Below are 19,142 nucleotides of genomic sequence, written 5' to 3'. Positions count from 1 at the left end.
CAGCGTCAACTGTATAAGAGCTGTCAACACAGAGTCCACCGTTATGTCTTGGACGCCTGCTTGACACAAGGTTGGCCTTCCAACGTACGGAGGAAAGGAGGGAGGGAGGGAGGGAGGAGAGTTGTGGAGTTGGGTGATCTCTAAAAGCCTATGTAGTACAGGTAACCTAAACACACATATCTGCACACACACAACTGTCATTTCTGTGATAAAAGGAGGTCTGTCTTCAGTACAGGCTTTCCTTTCACGCTCTGGTGTGAGACGTCCAGATTGGGGTGCCCCAGTACCACCAAATCAGCTGACAGATTGCACCAGGCGGAACGAAGAACAGGATGAAGGAACCCAAGAGACTGATTTGTGGGCCAGAGTAAACATGCCAGGTGCCTCCAGTTTACCCAGAGCCCTGGTAACCGTGGAGCGGGAGATGCTGTGGACAACTCGGAGAACGAAGTAGGGCCAAGATGGATTAGGGAGCGTCACACGCAGATCTGTCATGAGCCGATGGCTGTGTGGGACCTGCCTCTCAGACTGGGAACGGCCCTCCCAGGCTGCCACGGCAGTCCTTCTGATGTAGGACAGAAAAAGCTACTCAAGGAAAACACAGGGACTCAGGTTTGCCGCTTCGAGCATTTCCTGATGAGGTCGATGTTTTGAAAGTCTTTGAAAGAGGGGAAGAACATTCTGGAAAAGCGTCATCACTTTTTACGTTCGCTCTAATTCTTTGGCAAGCATCTGGCTCAAACTCGGATTTATAGAAACCTAGATTCAACATAGATGGTGCTGAGTGTGAATGGGTAGTTTCTTCCACTCTGTATCCTATCACTACTGGGACAACACACACCAGACTGAGAGCTTTGCACACGTAAGGTTGTGTAGGGTAGACACACGGCCCAGTCCCCCTGGCCTCACACCTGCAGGTCTGCAGGGCTGCGGTCCGATGCCAATGTCTGACTAGGAAAAGGAGTCCTTTCTTCGGGGCTAGCTCGTCCCCAACCACCCTACTCGCCCCCAGCTTTTGTTCTTTGCCGCGAACACCATTGTCCAGAGCAACAACGCACACAGGCTGTGACTTAGCTCCTGGGTGAGGGGACAGAACGTGTATGAGTCCCTCTGGGGGCAACACAGGAATCTCTTACGGTGGTTTGAGATCCTAATGCTGTCACATTGCTTTGCCAGACTCGGACCTCCCCCAACCTCCGCCAGCCACCACCCATGCTAGTGAAGCCACATCCCAGTGGCAAATGACAGGTTTCGAGGGACAATCTCTGAAAAATTCTCTGTAGCGACCAGGTTCCCAGGGCAGCTACTGGCTGGGCAGAGTCTATGTCACCTCTGGACTGTAACTTCCATCTTGGTAAAATCGCAACTTAATTTTAAAAAATCTTGTACTTCTGTCGTGGATGTCAAATAAAAATTTCAGCATGACGCATGTGCAAGGTGACACCCAGGACTTTGTGGACAATGAGCTGTTCCCTCCCAGCTCATTGCCCGAGCACAGGTTTATAATGAAAGAACAGGTCACCCCATAACAACCATCACCTTCTAAGAGGCTCCTTTTGTCCTTGAACCCATTTTCCCAGACGGAAGGTTTTCTCCTGAGCCGCATGTGCTGGGAACATGGTAAAGGAACAACAGTCCAGCTCCTCGTCTGCATTTACGTCCCATGTGCATGTGCTCCCTGCTACCGTGTAAGGCAGTTTCAGCATTTTTCCTGGAGTAATCAATAAAATGAATTCTCAAGAAGAGAAAAGAATGACAAAGATGGCTCTGTTCGTCTGCTGGAGGCAGATGCCTTTGCTGATAGAACATTCCTGGAAACAAATTTCATTCATTTCAAACAGCAAATGCGTGTGTCTTTTTCTGTTAAAGGAAAAGAAAATAGCATGGGCACATAAGCCAGCAACACCCCAGCACTGGCTTGTTTGTAAAAATCACGCATCTAGTTATTCCGACCAGCATCACCAACGACAGCGTGAGTTGCCGCGGCTGCCGAAGTTCTGCGAGGGCGTGCACTGCCAGGTGTGGGGACTGCCCGAGGCCGTCGGGCTCACGGGCTCTCTTCCCTTTAAAAAATACATTTACGGCCGTATAGACACAGCCTATTTAAATATGCTACATTAATATTTTGCATTTTATCCTATCGAAGTCTTCATTTCAAAAGAGTCAGGTGCAAAACTTCGCTCCCATTTTAAGGCGAACGGCCTGTGTGGCTACAGATGCCTCCGCGTTCACCGCAACGGTGGTGTTTGCTCACCTCCTCTTGCTCTTTCTTTGGTAAGCTTTCCCATCGCCAGCTGATGCACGGCATGTTCACAGTTCGGTTTCATCTAACCGTGTTCATTTGTCCTGCTCTCTGACAGATTTATACGGTCGTAGATGATTGGTGTCGCTGTCGTATTATTTATATTCCTATCAATTAAGGTCATTATTATCAGAGGTGGCCCCTGACAAGAGAATGGGGGAGTGGGAAGTGGTGTTTCATATTCCCTAGCCCTGATGAGTCCTCTGCAGATCGCGCTCTCATGCCAAGTAAGAAATCATCGTCTTGGCCGGAAAAAAGGGGGTCTTGAGTAACAATAATAATAAGTCACTAATGAAAGACAAACATATCAGGGCTGTTTGCAGACTCTGGTTTTTTAATGGTCCTAATGACACGCTGGCAGTAAGGAGATGAGAGGAATGACACATGGCCGGTCACGCCAGCAGCCCGAGCTCCTGCTCGCCCCCCTCCCCCCCCAAACATGCATTTAGCCTCCAGATCACATTCACACCACGCCTTTTAAACCTTCCTCTTCTCTCTGAATCAGAGGGTGATGTCTCCACCAAGTGATTTTCACCTCCGAGTTCAAGGACAGATGGGGTAGGTGGGGGACCCATCTCCTCCCAGCACCAAGGAAACCATCAAAACTTGATTGACGACTTCCCCATAAAGCAGTGTATCTGTGATGTCGGAACACTGCAAATCAATGATCAGCTGTGGAAGGTAAGTATGGAGAAGAGGAAGGACAATGGTTGTCTCAGTCCGCTCCTACGGGGCTCTGCCTGGAGCCACCTGGTTTGCCAGCTGGGCGGAGCAGGGCCGGGCGTCTGGCGGTGTCACACCAGTGCCAGGCTGTGGTGAGGCCCTGTCATGTCACTGAGCCCGGCTTTTCTCTCCGGGAAGCTGAGGTGCCCACGCCGCAGAACCCGGGGGCTTCACTGCAGGGAGTTCGGGGAATGCGGGGTATGCTAGGACTGCTGGCTTGCGTGAGTTCCCGGCCACCGCCTAGCACACAGAGACACGATGCACACGTCCGGGGAAGCCCGGCATTCAACAGTGAGGGAAAGAGGCCCCGCAGCCCGGGACTCGCTGTGTGTCCGCCTGTTGCTCACACGGGCAGGCCCTAGGAAAGAAAGCTCTGTGGTGGGGCTTTCCTTACTCAGCTTGAGCTATGTGAACCCCGGTTCATTCACAGTCAGCAACACTCTCTGGTATAAATGCTGAAAATATCTCAAGCTCGTTAGTAAGGAAAAAGGCCTAGTGTTATGTATTAGTGTTTATCGAAGTACCACACGCCACTGAATGCACTTGAAACATAGTAGGACGTGTGTCCGACTGTGATTGAGCGCTCCAAGATGGGGGCACAAGGCTGCTGTAGGCACAGGTGAGGCCAGCTGAGGTGAGGCAGGAGTGGGGGGCACTCAGCTCGGTGCCACACAGGATGGGTCCCCATCCCAGATGGACCTTCATGGGCCTTGTGACCTGAGGGAAGTTGCTTGGGTTTCTCAGGGCTCGGTCTCCCTGCTGGGGGGAGGGCAGCCGTACACCTGCTGGTGGCTGCCTGGGTCACACCTGTGAGACACCTGCCCTGCGGTGGGCGGCTGTGCTCCTGGGCCTGCCCACCCCGGCCCGGGATGCCGCGTGCCTCCAGAAAGCACTTGGAATTAGAGACATCCCCCCGCAAGGAGCTACTCACTCACTGCAAAGTCAATAGCAGAGAGGCGAGGGAGGCCCGGTGCCGCCTGCGTGCTGCCCCTGTCCTGCCCTCTCCTGGTCCCACACAGGGGGGCTCTGTCATCTCAGGGGACCCAAGCTCAGCATGAAAAGAATGATCTGAGGCGAGAAGTAGCCCCAGGGACCTGCCGCTAAAGGGTTTAGAGTCTCACTTGGGAATTCGGAGGGGAGCTGGGGCCACACAGAAACATTCCCGTCCCTGCGCCTCGAGCTCTGGGTTCTGAATCAGGGTCAGAGGACCGGGTCGGCCTCTGAGGTGCACCCCGCGTCCCGTCAGCTCTCGGTCTCCCTGCTAGCAAGATGCCTGTTCTCAGATGCCTCCAAACGATGCAGAACGGCAATTTCATTCTGCTAAACCTATGTCTGAAGTGTTATAGCCTGTGAAATATTCTTTAGGATTGTTTTTCATCTTCAAATGCAAAGTTAATGTTCACTTCGCAGTCGCCACCTTTTAAGGCCCTCCCCCTTATTCGGTTGTGGGTCAGGTGATCTGTTAGAGGCCAGTCCGCCTCGGGGTATAGTGGGTTTAGGTGGTGGGGGTTCCTAGCAAAATGCCTAATGGTGTCTGCAGCGGGACTTGGTGTTTGAGGCTGAGCTTTAGAAGGGTGGTCAGGCCAGAAGTCGAGAACTGCAGCTTGCCGCCTGTTGTGTCTGTGATGCTGTTCTGTGGTGTGGGGCAGGGCACACAGTAGGCCTGCACGAGTGTATCCCCACAGAGGCAGGGAGTCTGTCTTGTACTCACTGTAGTCAGGAGCCCACGGACCCTCGTGGGTTAACTGGAAATGTAAGGGCGTCTAGTTAGTGAGGGCTTGGGGGCGAGCCGTCTGGTTTGCACTTATCTTGGTTAAAAATATGATCTTGCAAAAAATGTGCATGATATTTCATACCAGGCCCCTGGGGACCGTAAGCCGAGAGCCAGCATCTGGTGCTGGGGGCTCTGATGAAACACACATGACCCTCTCCACCCCCCACGCACGACCTCCGTCACTCAGTCTTTGTGACAGGCTCCAGGCTCATCCCCAGCATCCGTCACCTGTGCCTCCAGGAAGGTCAGATCTCTTCCGGGGCTGTCCCCCTCGGGCACCGTGCCTCTGGCTCCTGTCTCTGTGCAGCTGTCTCTCCTCCGCCGTCCCCTCCTGATCCAGGACCCTGGTCCTGCAGCTGCTGCTCAGACCATGGTCCCTTCGACACGTGGTCTTCCCAGGTGTGCAGTTCAGCCGGACCAGCCAGGCTCCCGCTGGGTCCCCGCTGCATCACCCAGCGTCTGTGCTGCCTCAGGGCGCCCCCCACCCCCACGTGGAGCGGCAGGAAGTGGGGAGTCCGTGCAACCTCGAGTTGCGGGCTGGCAGTCCCCTCCCCTTCACTGAGTCGTCCTTTGATGAACAGCGTTGCCGTTGCCGGAACTTGGAGTTCAGAGAACAGACTTCTCAGGCAGAGTCCACTCAGCTTTCTGGCTTTGCACACTCTGAGGGTTTTTTTCCTGGTTTGGTGTCTTTTTCCATCAAGGAAGCTATTCAGCAAGGTGGAAAGAAATGTGGGAATGAGGCCCCCCACCCCAGCGGCCCCCCTGCAGCACTCCCTGCGATTTCAAAGCAGACTACGGCCCTCAGGGTTTGGAGTCCACTCGTCTTGAACCTGGACTTGCAGACAAGGGCTCTGGGGCTCCGAGGCGGCAAGGTCAGCAGGGGCGTCCATGTCAAAGTGCGTGGAGGACTCGGGTCTTGTCCGTGCACCCGCCTGGCTCTCCCAGGGAAACGTGACCTGGGGCATGACCTGTGTCTCCCTGTTGCTGGAAATGGGTGAACCTACTTACAGCCCAGCCCGGTCCCCTAATGCTGTTAATGAGGGTAACAATGACTCACTCTGACCGTGGTGACCATACAGTGATGGCCCTGAAGAACTGTTCGGAGGGTCAAACTATGCTGCATGTGCAGACTCACTATGTGCTCCTGTGTCCTGATGGGAGATTTGGGGGTCACCTGCTGCCTGTCAAACCCCATTTAGACAGGAGGAAACTGCGGCCCCGAGGCCCCATCCCCAGGCCCTGCCTCGGACCTCTGCAGGCAGCACTGAGCATCCCCCCGCTGCGCACCCCCCCACCTGCCCAGGAGCCGGGCTGCACCCCCTTCATTGAGGGCAGCGGGACAGGATTCTGGCATAGAAACATCTCTAACGTGTTTTTTGTCCTTGTCTCATTGACGCAACCTGCAGACACCTCTGTCAGAAATGTCCAATTGTTCCTTTGTCTCAGGAAGATTCCATATTGATCTTAATTTAATTAGCTGGCCTGGACTCTGCCCAGGGTCAGGGTTCTTGTCTTGATCTAATTAGCTGTGGTGGCGTGGGCCTGAAATTGCCGTAATGGCTGGTGTGGAGAGGCTCTGCCCTTCGGGTCGGCGGGCTGGGTGGAGACGCTTCTGGACCCTGCAAGCCCCCAGCAGCTGAAGCGCGTCTGCTGAATGGGCTCTGAATTCTTCTAGAGATGCCACGGGGCTGGAAGCCGGAAAGAGACATGAGCACAAACCTTGGCCCCTCCCTTTCTGACCATGTGACCTTGGTCACTTTCTTCATCTCTTTCAACCTCATCTTCCTCATCTGCACAGTGGGCCTGGGCCTGAGCGTTTGGTGAAAAGAGCTGGTGAGGCAGCAGCCTGCCCCCCAAGTGCAACCTTGGTGCCCGGCCTGTGGGGGGCGCTCCTGACTTCCCTTTCCTCCTTGCACATCGATCTACCAGTTGGCCGAGAAGCAGGTGTCTCCCCTTCCTCCCTCCCTTTCCCCTTCCTCCCTGCTTTCAGTTTCCAATTTCATGCAGAAGTCCCTGAAGCATTTCCCCCATACGTGTCCTGGATGCCAACCAGCGCCCCTGGTAGCACTTCCAAGGAGGGACGGAGAGGACGACGGGCCCATCCGAGCAGAGCGAGAGCAACGCCGGACCAGCGTCAAGAGCCTGGAGTGCGAGGAAAGAGCAGACAACTCTGCGCCAGTGGACGGAGCTCGAGCGGACCCTGAAGGGTGACGGGGGCGGGGGGGCATGGTCATGGCGCCTCCCCAGTGATGATCACTCTCCCGTGGAGGAACTCAGTGGCTTGTTCGTTTCCTGGCGAACACCTGGTCCTTATTCGTTCTGGTGCACAATGCTTTCTCTTCTCCTGCCCTCTTGTTCTGTCCGCCCCGAGCCCTGGAGACCTCTAGTTCATCAGCAGTTAGGGTGGCCCTTTGAAATTCAGGTCACCCATCCGGTAGGTTGCCTCTAAGGACATCACAGAAAGCTTCCTCTACTTGCTATACTGCTTTATCATCAAGTCTTGAAACTAGGAGGTCGGCATTGACCTTCTGGCTTCAAGGTTAAGGCTGCAAAAGGAGCGCCCTTTTCTGAGGAACCCTGTGGTCTGTGCGTGTGTGGGAAGCCAGGCCGAGATGTGTGGGCAGGGCCTGTTGGCAGCCCCGTGTCCGTGGACTTGTTGGGATCACGCCCGCATTGACGGTGCGGGCTGATCACCTTCTGAGGACGTAAGGTGCGATTACTCATATTCATTTGAAGGTGTGAGCGTTATTGCCCAAGATCGTACTTAGGACAAATGTTAATACCAGTTTTAACGATCACCACCCTCACCCTAAGATGAAGACGTCTTTGGTGTGGTGGAATTTATGGGATGTAACTGACTGAGAACACACGATTGCAAACACATATGTTGACATTTTAAAAAATGTTAACCATTTTGCGCAACTTCAACTGACTTCCAAAATCATCTGGGCTCCAAAAGTCGTAGAACTCAAAGCATATTCAAAAACAAAACGAAACAAAGTAGAAGCACAGGTGTTCTGGCCCGCAGATTTGCCTCTTTTTCAGCAACCCCTCGTTGCTATGGCGATGCCTGGGGGATGCGTGTGCAACTCACACAACACCTGACACACTCTTGTCACGGCGCTGAGAGTTGGGGAACGAGGCTCAGCCCAGGAGCTTCCAGTGCAGCTGGAAGGGGCCTCCCCTCACCCGGTGGAGGCCCCGCCCCCCACAAGCCCCGCCTCCGGGCTCCTACCTGGCCTATGGGTCATGCACCCATCCACACAGAGCACCTGTGGCCATCTGGGGGGTTAGGGTCACAGCAAGTTTGCACACGGCCAAACTCCCTCTCAACCTTTGGCCATGACAAAAATGTGGTATTTAAAAAACGTGTCCGGGCTGGGGAGTAAGAGAGAGCGGTCATTAATTTTGGATTGCCCGGAGGTTTGAAGGCAAAGAGGAGGTGGGACGGACAGAGGGACAGGAGGCAGAGCTCCACGTGTGGTGTTTGGCACACGATCCACGGCGGAGGCCGTGTCTCTGTCCGTGTCCCCAGCGCCTGCTGGAGGCTGTGGGTTCCCGTGTGCGTCTGTCTCCTCCTTTCGGGCACCCTCGCCTGGAGCCCGACGTCAGGCAGAGTTCCAACGCCTCTTCAGAGTGCGCCCAGGGCCGCCCAGGGCGGGGGCCTCCGCCTTCCCTCCCTGGAAACAAGCTTCACAGGGAGTCTCCCCCGAACCTCACCACAGATGAGGCTCAGGGGGCCTCCCAGGGGTCTGCGGGTTACTAGGACTGGCCTGACCTGCTGTCTACCCGACCGGCTGTTGGAACTTGGGGCGGGCTGTGGGGCTTGGAAGGCTAGGGAGGGGTCCCAGGCAGATCGCCTTCAACAGTAGGTTCACGTCACCCTAAAACACACATCTGACAGCGTCCCCGTTTTGAGCATGAGCTGACGATAGCCCCTGGACCGTGCGTGCCTGCCAATTTAGCAAATGTGCCGCAGGTCGTTCGCCGTCTGCCCTCGTCCGGCAGGTGGGCTGCATGCGCCCCAGCCGCCGCCAGAGCCTGGCCCTGTGCCTGAGGGGAAGGCACTTTAAATAGTTTGCTGAACTGAATAAACCTTGTTTTTTTTTTAACAAGTGTTTGGCCTGGACATGTCGTGGAAGCCACAAAATTACATAAAATCTTGGGCAGGCATTGTTCCCCTCGGCGGTCACACATCCCCCTGAATGAGAAGGATCTATTTTCTGACTTGAGGGCTGGGGGCTTTAAGAGTTCAGGAGAAATGTGGGGGCACCCCCCTGTGCCAGACCCCAGGCTGGGCACCTGACATCTGTCCCCTCAAATCTCCAGAACAACCCCATGAAGTCATTGCCCATCGCTCGGAGCGGGAACTGGGGCGGAGCCTTGCCCAAGGCCACGCCGCTCGTGGGCGGCCAAGCTGGGGGGCTGACAGCCGCGCTGGGCCCCGGCCCTGGGCCCTCGGCCTGCCCCGCCTCACACATTTCTGCACATTCTTGCCTTGCGCAGCGCATCGCGCGTTTAGGAAAAATTCTTACCCAGGCCGTTCACTCAGCTAAAGCCAGTCTGATCGAATTTGAATTACTTTGTAAGTAATAAGCCAAATAAGAGATGTGTAACAACAGAGAAGAAGCCAGCCAACCAGGGAACAATGCGTTCTCTGGGATCAATTCCCGGAGAATGGGGACCCCGGCTCGCCGGCAGGATGTCAGCCCTTCCCCTGAGGAATCCTGCCACAGGCAATAAAGAACCTTCCTGGGACATCCCCGTGGTATCTGAAGCATGTGACATGTCATTATGCATATTGCCATCAGCCCCCGAATGCTGGGATGGAGGAGGGTGTGTAATTCCATTAATCAGGGGCTTTCTGGTGTCTGCGGTTTGGAGTCATTTGTTATTTGGGTTGGACGGGAACGGGGGGAATAAAGCTTTTCCCGTCATCAAAAAGCACTGATTGCAGCCCAGCCCGTGCGCGGAGCTGCGTCAGGAACAGAATGGAGCAGCCGAGGGAAGCACGTCCACCGTCTTCAGTCGGGAAGCTGTTCAGGATGGGAGTCACTGACCTGGCTGACCACACAGACATACGTCAGTGAGACAGCACAGGTCCCAAAGAGCTGATGCATCCAAGGTGGTGGCAAAGTACACGGGTCGACCATGTGCCTTCCAGACGCCCGAGTTTGAGAGACGGGGGAACGCTGTGTCAGCTTCACCCTCGAGGCCTGAAGGGCGCCCCTGGGAGTCGGACGCAGAGACCCCCCACCCCCAGCCCGGGGCCTGATGTCTCAGTTAGGCTCATGTCTCTTCGCTCCTCCCAGGACTCTCGCCCGGCCCAACAACGGGAAGGACACAGAGCCCCCCGCCCCTCTCTTCAACTGTGAAAATAGAGCCCTGAGCGGTTATATTATTTGCCCCAAACCACGGGAGGCTAGGCAGGGAACCCAAAAGCCAGGAACCCTGGCTTTTGCGTCGTCTCTGAGGTCCTCTGCAGCCCTGCCGAGATGCCTGTGACTTGGAAGGATGCACCCCAGGTAGGTGGACTGCACGGCGTTGCGGGACACAGAACGGCTTCTAAACGAGGGGCAGGTAGGCCGGGGGGGATGGTGGGGAGCTCCGCAGACCGTTTCCTGCATCCACGGGGAACCAGGACTGGCCCGGCACCTCGAGGGACGGCCATTCTGCAGCATCAGAAGATGCCACCCTGTGGGGACGTGGGCACCGCTGGAGGGGGGTTGGCGGGGAGAGAGGTGACGTGGGGCCAGGTGGGGGGGCAGCGATGGGGAGAAAAGACATGGCTCGGCCTCTGCTCTGGTAACTACAGCTCTGTTCTCAGAAGCGTGATGCGAGAAGAACACGTGGGAAGCGCTGCCAGCTGGAACCTGGGTGACAGTGTCACTGGTGGAAACCCGGCCCCTCCGAGGGAGGGCCAGGGGAGAGTTCCATGGACCCACACACGGCAGACTGTGACGTGGTTTATCCCGGTGGAAATCTGCTCCTGGTTTCCAATGTCCCCTCTTCCTCTGTCCATCATGACAAAGTCCACCATGTCCCCAGTGAGGGCGAAGCAAAAGCCAGTGTCCAGAGTTTCTGCTTCATGTTAATGCTCAGTCCTCGGGAACCCATGCCATCTGCCTCGGGCCCTGGGAGTTGGTAGACCTTCAGGGTCACGTGCTCCGGGGTGAGAGAGAATGGGTGAGCCCACGGGGTGGGTACGTGTCAGAGAGAGGGAGAGAGAGAGGGTGCTTCTTTGCTCCCCTGGGAACAGCCACTTGGGTTTGGGATGAACCAGGTGCTTTTTCAAAATGACCAATCAACTTTGCAAGATTTTGCAAGTTTTTGATAGGTGCACGCCCCCTAGTTAGATGGACAGGCCTCCATGATCTGCACCGCCCCCTGCGCCCCGAGAGTCCTGTACCGGAGCAGGGGAGGGGGAATGTTGAGCCCCTTGGAGCAACCCAGTGCTGTGGTCCCCTGCGGGGGAAGCTACGGCTTCCCGAGGATGCGCCAGGCTCCTGTCCCCAGGTTATTAAGCTCCGTGTCTTATTAATAAGTAGTTAACTGCCCATGGTCACGACGGCAAGGCTCCTTCTGAAACCCATCAGTACTCTTTTATTTGGGAGAAGGGCCCCAGCGCCCCTCCCCACCCCTCCCCAGAACCTGCCCTCTGACCCACAGGGAAGGGGCTGACCAGGCTTCGAAGGGCAATTTGAAAGAAAAAACTGATAAAACAGATATGAAAATAGACTAAGCATGCCTCTGAAAACGAGGGAACTCACAATATTTGCTCTGAAGAACAAGGGGTGATTTGACACCGAAGAGTCTTGTTCTAGACCCGGGTCTAGAACATGCAAAGGCTCTAACCGGAGTGGCTGCCAGGGCTGCGGGCCCACAGGAAACTCCTCGTGTCAGAACAAGCTCTCTCGGAGCTGGGGGCTCTGGAAACTCTCGTTTGCTAAGGGCGTGTCGTAAGTAGCTCACCTGCAGTTGCCTTGAACGCTGAGGTTCCCCAAAGAGGAGGGATTGGGGACGGGGAATGAGCAGACGACCCTTTTCCCCCTGGATCAAGTGTCTGATCCTTTTAAAACGGGACCGTGGAACCAGATAAACCGGATGGCGTGGTCCTGGCCACAAGCCCTGCTGGAAGTCTGGCTGGGGTGGCCGGGGCTGGCTGTCACCCTCACGGCCCTGAGTAGGTGCTGCAGGTCCCTCGAAGGAGCGTCCACAGTGCCCCCCGCCCCCACCCCGAGGTCCTCACGTAGCTCCCATAGGGTAGACGCCAGGGTTCCCAGGTAAGAGGGAGAACACATCCCCACTGCTGCCCACTCCTCCTTCTCGGCGGACAGAGAGGACGACCAGGATGCGTGGGACAGGTGTAGCGTTGAGAGCGAACAAGAAAACAAGCCTATCAAATCCCGCAAAGCGAACCCCACCTGCCTGCTGAACTTGCGCTCCAAAGGGGACGGCTCCTCGGTGAAGTCTCACAGGCTCAAGTCGATTTCTGACCACGTGGCCGTGGAAGCGCAGGCCACTCTCCAGCTGTCCCAGGGGTCACTGCCTAAAGAGCTGTGGCTGTTCTGGGAGCTCCTTCCCTCAGGGTCCGGCCCTCCGGGGTCCTGGGAGGGAGGCGCCTAGAACGCCCTCGGGAACTCACCGGACCCTCCGCAGTCCTTTCCATTGGGTCAATAATTTTGATCCCATCCTTCCCTAACACGCCAGCAGGCTCCTCAGTTCATCTTAGTTCATGGACCCTCAGACGAGGCTCTGGTGACATTTCACTGGAACTGCCCAAAAGCGCCTGTGACAGCTCAGCCACCCGGATTCGTGTCCCGCAACCCTCTGTCCCCGCCCGGGGCATCCCCTCCCGAAGGCTTTCAGGTGAAGGGCCAGGCCCCGGAGTGCTCCCAGCCCTCTCGGGGTCCCCTGCTCACCTATCATCCTTCCCAGAGAGGTGACTGTCCCTGGCAGATGCCCCAGGGGCGCGACAACGACGCCCCATCATCGTCACTTGTCTAGACCAGCCTTCGGGTGCGGCCCTGTCTTGGAGGATAATTACAGGGGCACAGTCAGCCTGTACAGACAGGTGAACGGAGGTGCAGGGTCACAACTACCCACTGTGGTGTGCACTAACAGTCACACACAAACACAGCACGTCCCTCTCCTCCGTCGGTCACTCACCTGGCTGTCTCAGCCGTGGAGGGCACTGGGAGGAGCCCGGAAACAGGCTGAGTTACCTTGTGGGGACAGGCACCGCCTGAGTCCCTGCAGTGATGGCATGTGGCCCACCCACAAAGAGCCCCGATGCTGGTAGGTGTGGCCTATTTCCTCTTATGTCACACCCTGGATTCTGGCTCAGCTGTTCATTCGCTCCCCAGCTGAGCCACCATCCGATCTGGGTGAAGGAGGGGAGACAAATGCATTGACAAAACAGGAATAGACAGCCTGCCACACGATCTTACAGAGAAAAATACAAATTCTCCAGAGCAAGTGACAGAAAGCTGCCCAGAGCCTGTCCACTGAAGGGGGGGGGGGGCGATGCCTGTGCAGGCGCTTTGGCGGGAGACTTCGCAGTGTGGCTGCATCAAAGCTTCTTTTAAAGATCTGTCTGGCCCGAGAGAAAGAAGGACAGGAATCAAGGAACACGTGCAAAGGCCCGGCTGTGTGTTGTCACAGGTCATCTCTGCAGACTTGCCCCTATTCTTATCCTCTGCTGATGAGCGATCGTTCCAATGTCCCCAGTTCCATGCAGGAAGACTCACAGACAAACCCCTGATGCCTCTTCCAGAATTACATTGTATTGGCTTAAATGTGTTTTGAAAACAAAGTTGCGTATCAACCCAAGATGTTATTTCAAATCTTTTCTTGGCTCTGATGGCAATTTAGACTTGGGTAATGAACTTGAATGATTTCAGGGGCAGAGAGCTGGTAACCTCCATTAGTATGAAGGCAAGCCAACAGGGGTGGGTGTGGCTTGAGGCTAACTGGGTGCAGCCCTGCTGTATGTGGTTAAACCCACACTGCTCTGGGCAGCCTTGACCTTCAAATGGTATTTTGCATCCCAGTCTGAAGGAACAACACGTGACTCTCCTTGTCTGTTCCCAGACTCCTCTCTGCTCCCAGCTTTGAGGTTGGGAAAAGTGCCCCCTGCTGCCCCTTATTCTGTTCAGCAGGGGACTGATTCCGACTCAGCAATGGTTTGATGGGCCCCCCCAGGCCCGAGGCCTGGCCTAGCTCTGGAGAAGACTGCCACAGTGAAGGAAACAACAACACAAGCAGACAATGAACCGTCCTCGCCCTTGCAGTTTCCATCTGCCCTCAGTCACGGTCACAGACAACTGGACACCAGCGGTCAGTGCTGTAACACCAACAAACAGAGGGAATCCACGTGGGACAGAGGTGCACTCTGACCCGAGGGCACTCAGGGTAGTCCCTGCAGGGAGGTGGCTGGCGGCTGCGTCAGCTGGAGTGTCGCACTGGGGACGGCGGAGCTGACGTTGCTGCTGCGTCCTGACCCACGGCCCACTTTCCAAACCTCTTCTCTGCCTGGTGTGTTTGATGTGGGACCCTTTCCTCTGCGGTGGCTCACCCCCACGGTGCATTTCCAAATCGCGGTGGCCTTTCCAGCAGAGCCCTCCAGTTCCACGTGTGGACAGCGAGGCAGGGGAGGGACCACGCAAGCTTGCCAGGCTCAGAAGGGCATCTTTTGGCTCAGAGTTCTTTTTCCTTCTTTCCAGCATTTCACAACCCCAAATCTTCATCCTCAGACTTTCCCAGCGTGTTCCTCTTCAGGCTGCATTTGCCATTGAAAATGGTTCATTCAAAACGTTCGTCACCACCCGCACTGCAAGCTCCACTCCCTGCCACCACCTCTGTCCCCACGGAGCTTCCTGGCCGGCCCTCGGCTTCCTGGGTGGCCCGGGTCCCCGTGGGGACTTCAGGAGAGCTCTGCATCGCCCGTGGTCAGAGAGCAGTAATTCGAGGGAGGGCGACCTGCAGATTGACGTGTGCCCGTGAAATTGTAAAATGGTGTCCATGCTCTTACCTGTGAATTAAAAGGAAATAATGACCCAGAGGATAGGATGAAGATTAAATATGGTAATATATGTAAATATGCTCTGTAAGTTATAGCTAATTGGAGGAGTGTAAGGCAGTATGATAAGGTCACAATGTGTTAAGGGGAATGACAGTTTTGAGGCTCTCTCGGGTTCTTTATTGGCAAGTGCGGAGAGAGACCTGATGGGCTGGCCAGCAGATGGAACCACGACAAATCTTTACAATAAGAGGAAGCCCTTTTCTCTGAATTCTTCACCTTTTGACAGAAAGTCGCAGGAGAAAACTATAAAGATCGATGTCTTAGAGTAAACCCATGACGTTCGAATGCCCCACGTCACGCAAACCGTATCCTCTTGGAACCGGCACCGGAGAAACTGCAGTCGGCGGACCGAACTCCCTGCGTATGGGGCTGAACACACCCTCTGACCTTGAACTTTATAAGACTCAAGGCAATAGAATTCTATTATGGTTAATTTCTGATTTTTAAAATGTAGCTGTATTGGAATATTAGGAAAAGGTTCGTTGCAAATGAAATCTTCACTCCTTTCTTTCTTGTCCCCCTAAATGAACAATATTACTAATAGCCTAAGAATAGAGACATAGAATATGTATTAGCCTTATTCTTCCGTGAATTCCATCCCCGGTAAAGGAGACAGACTCCGGATTAGTGTATGGCGAGGGTCACTGACCACAGGAGCGTTTGAACTCATCGGTGGCGACTTGTCTCACTTTGATGACTGCCAAAGCTTCCCTCCAATCTCGGGGGTACCAGAAGGGACCCAGGAGCTGGCCTGGGCCTGCGCAGGCTATCAGAGATACAAGCCTGCCCCTGGTCTGCGTCGGGGGTCAAGGCGACGCTTGGCCCCAAGTGTGGGAACGACGCTTTGAGCTCCTTTTTCAGAGCCTTGGAAGGAGGGACTCACCGGCTTGCCAGTGCAAAGTGGGAGAAATGGCTTCCCTCCTGCAGTATAAATAGTGCGATTATGAGACAGAACTAGCTATTGGCCTCAAAGCCCCAACGCCGAGGCTCCCCCAGAGGATCTGGCACCATATTCTGGGGTGGGAGCCAGCGATCTCCCCTTTATCAGTGGCCTCAGTGGTGTCTAAGAGGCAGCCAAGGAGGAGAACCGCTGTCCTCAGGCCCCTTAAAGTGTCCTCCCCGAGGAACCCCCTGGTCATTAGTCAGGACACAGAATCTCGTCCAAAAGTCTGTGTTTCTAACAAGCTCCCGGTCGATGCCAGAGCTGCTGGCCTGCGAGCCTTCCAGAAAAAGCAAGAGCCTCAGCTACACTCTGGATTTAGACTCCCGTGGATGTTTGGAGAGAGAGGGTCTGTGTCACACACCCCGGGGGCCCCAGCACCAACACACTTCCGAGTAACACACTCTGGCTTCATCCCTTTACCTAGCGATTATGGAGCTGCTAATTATCCTTAAAGTGATTACTGCTAATGCATTTAAGTAGGTACCCTATGGTTAGGGTAGCTAGTTCCGTATTTCCCATGTTCTGTTCATTAGAAGCACCTGGGAGCCCTAACGATCTGGTGGGAACCGTCCCCAATAGGTGTGAGTGGCAGGAGGGGTGGGGAAGCTGTTTAATTAAGCCCCGCAGGTGATTCTGACATCCTCAGCCTGGAAGTTCGTCCGCGTTTGCACAAGCAAATGAATGACACAGAATCCTCACCTCTTTCACCTTGGGTCAGAACACAAGGAGCCAGAACTTAGAGGCTAGAACCCGGGGGCCTGCGGCTTTGTCGTGCATTAGAAGGGGAATCCCCGGAAAACACGCCAGCCATGGAGACATCTGCGACAGCGTCAGAATCCTGCCCTTAAAAAATGCCCGAACTTTTCAGGGGTGGGGCCTAAACACCAAACGGGCAGCTGGGGACTCCGGAATCTACTCCTCTTGCTGGAGGGGTGACTGCCGTTCGCTTCCCTGGTGGGGTGGTGGCCCCGGTCACCAGGCTGGGACCCAGAGGCAGGCCCATGTGGGCCGGGAGCCGAGAGCTGTGCGGTGGCAGCTGGGGGATGGGTTGGCTGTCCTCTGCTCTTCTGGTCCTTCCTTGGGGGAGAGAGTCCCTCTCACCACAGCCCGTCTCAGTCCCCCGGGCTACCCTTTGAACTGACCCCCGACACCCATTATCCCTAGAGCTACGAGCCCAGCTGCAGGGTCACGGGCTCCAGCATCGTTTCTGTCCTGTGTCCAGAACTAGCGTGGCGGTGACTCGAGGGAGTCCAATCACCTTCAGGAGTCCAGTCCCATACCCTTCACCTTATGTCAGATTGACCCAAAGCGGCTTTGGCTGGTCCGGATGAGTCTAATGGCCCTTTATTTTAGCAGAGGGTCAGGGTCTCAAGCCCATTCGTCTTAGAATGCCCCATGCAACATTTAAACCTGTCCCAGCAACCCCCTGGCACTTTGTAGAAAGAGCACACCCGTGGGTCTGTGGGCCTGTGGTGCCCTCCTCCGGAGTCAGAATCCTGGAAACGGGGGCCGGGCACCGAACGCTTGTTCCCTCTTCAAACAGGCTCTGCTTCCCACGACTGCGCTCAGCCTCTGCCGCGGTCAAGGACAACACGCAGGAGGCAACTACCAGGATGTTTACGCCGCCTCGCCACTTGGAAAAGAAGAGAGACCCACGAGAACCCCTCAGCGCGACCTCTCCAGGCTCCTTCAGTTAAAATAATTAAGACGCTGCCTCCACGTGGCGTTTCTGCGGGACAGTGGGCGGATGGACGGAATGAGGGGACGCCTCCCCAGGCCGCGTCTGCAGGCCGTGCGGCCGGTCACTCCTCGTCCACGGTGCACGTCGCGGCCGCTCTCCCCGCGCCCACCCACAGCCGCGCTCGGCCTCTGCGGGGGTCCTCCAGCCCACGGGGAGGGCCACATTTCCAGCCTCCGGTTGGGGTTGACAGGGACTTGCTGACGGAAGAATGAGCAAAGGTTAGCGCTCCAGGTCAGCCAAGACTCGAGCGTGTTCTGCTTCGAGCTGCGGAACGTCCTCCCTGGACCTTCGTTCCGGTCTTGCTGTGGAAGCACTGCGCGTGCTCGCGTTTGGGCTCCACCAGGCCAGGCATCGCGCGATGCTCAGGTGAGGCTGAGGCCACACCTGAAGGCAAATGCTAATCAAAAGGGGCAGAAAAACAAGAAATACCGGGGTCGCACAATGGACGCAGAATCCAGCGTTTCCCAGGACCGGCAAAGCTGGCGCCGTCTGGGGGCTTCCCAGCTGCGCAGCGCACAGGTCCTGCAAGGAGCCCTGGTGGCTGGATGTCTCCGGGGCTGCATCCGCCAGCCCAGCCCGAAACCAGAGTCAACACACTCAGTCCAAGGGAGTGACGCGGAAAACAACCAATCACAGCCAGCTGGGCGTGCCCCATAAGGCACCTCCCCCAACTCACACCCAATGTGATAGCCCCTCGCTGTATTCTTGGTGTCCTCCGTGCACACCTCGTGGTGCGGGGATAGCAGGCAGAGTGCTGCCGGGCACTCTGGGGTCGGCACTCTCCTGTTCAAAGCTGTGTTTGTTTCAAACACATTCTGGAAAAGTTGTTAATGCGCCTTAGTCTGCCTTTTTGACAATCAAGAGATTCTGCTACAGCGAGGATGGCAGGAACTATCACACCCCGTGACCTCGCCCTTCTGCGACGACAGCTGGATGACCTTCCTAGTTCCTGTTGTAGCTGGGTGTGGCCACAGGGGTGTGTAAAAAGACGTGCCCATCCGTTCCCATCCTGGGTCATAAAATCTGCCCCTGACTCTTTTTCCTGTCCTTCGTCTAACAGCTGGCCACCCCTGTCAACTCTCCCGACTCTAACAGGGTGGTGATGTTGAAAAATGAAGGGGCTTGGGTCCTGGAATGGCCATGTCCACGGCTGCCTGCCCACCACTCCCCACCAGGCTTGGTTTGAGTGAGAAATCAGTGTTTATTGTGTGAAACAACAGGGTCATCAGGCCGGTGTGACTTTATCCTCTGTCATTTTTAGCCAACATTGAACGCCCTGGTTACTCGAAGTCTTCCCCGTCATCAAGGAAGGCACTGCCTTCACAGGGTCCCCAAGCTGCCTGGGTAAGATTTTCATACCGATTTCAACGTGACTCTTAGTGCCGCCCCCCCCCCCCACCCCGACTTTATTCACCACAGGGAACAGGCAAACGAAACAGTGGGGAAGGGTTATTTTCTGGCTTCGAAGAAAACATTCACGTGCCAACATTTACTTGGTTTTCCTGTGGCTCGAAGATTTGAAAAGTCGACCCCTGCTTCCCTCAGCATATTTTGGAGTCTCTACCTTTTTTTTTT

At 55.6% G+C, this 19,142-nt stretch overlaps 1 protein-coding gene across 1 annotated transcript in view; it reads left to right on the top strand.

The window, feature by feature from the left end:
• CMPK2 (cytidine/uridine monophosphate kinase 2) overlaps nt 1-18,939 on the top strand; it is a 60,231-nt gene extending 41,292 nt beyond the window's left edge. Inside the window, exon 5 of the mRNA XM_037048670.1 lies at nt 18,829-18,939. Within this exon, the coding sequence (XP_036904565.1) occupies nt 18,829-18,838 (10 nt within the window). The 3' untranslated portion in view covers nt 18,839-18,939. The remainder of the gene's footprint in view (nt 1-18,828) is intronic.
• The last annotated feature ends 203 nt before the right edge of the window (nt 18,940-19,142 follow it).

This window comes from Sturnira hondurensis, unplaced genomic scaffold, assembly GCF_014824575.4.
Source record: "Sturnira hondurensis isolate 20B ecotype Veracruz unplaced genomic scaffold, ASM1482457v3 Scaffold0006413, whole genome shotgun sequence".
NCBI classification, from domain to species: domain Eukaryota; kingdom Metazoa; phylum Chordata; class Mammalia; order Chiroptera; family Phyllostomidae; genus Sturnira; species Sturnira hondurensis.
The sequence above is the reverse complement of the archived record's forward strand: the minus strand, read 5'-3'. Positions and strand labels throughout refer to the sequence as shown.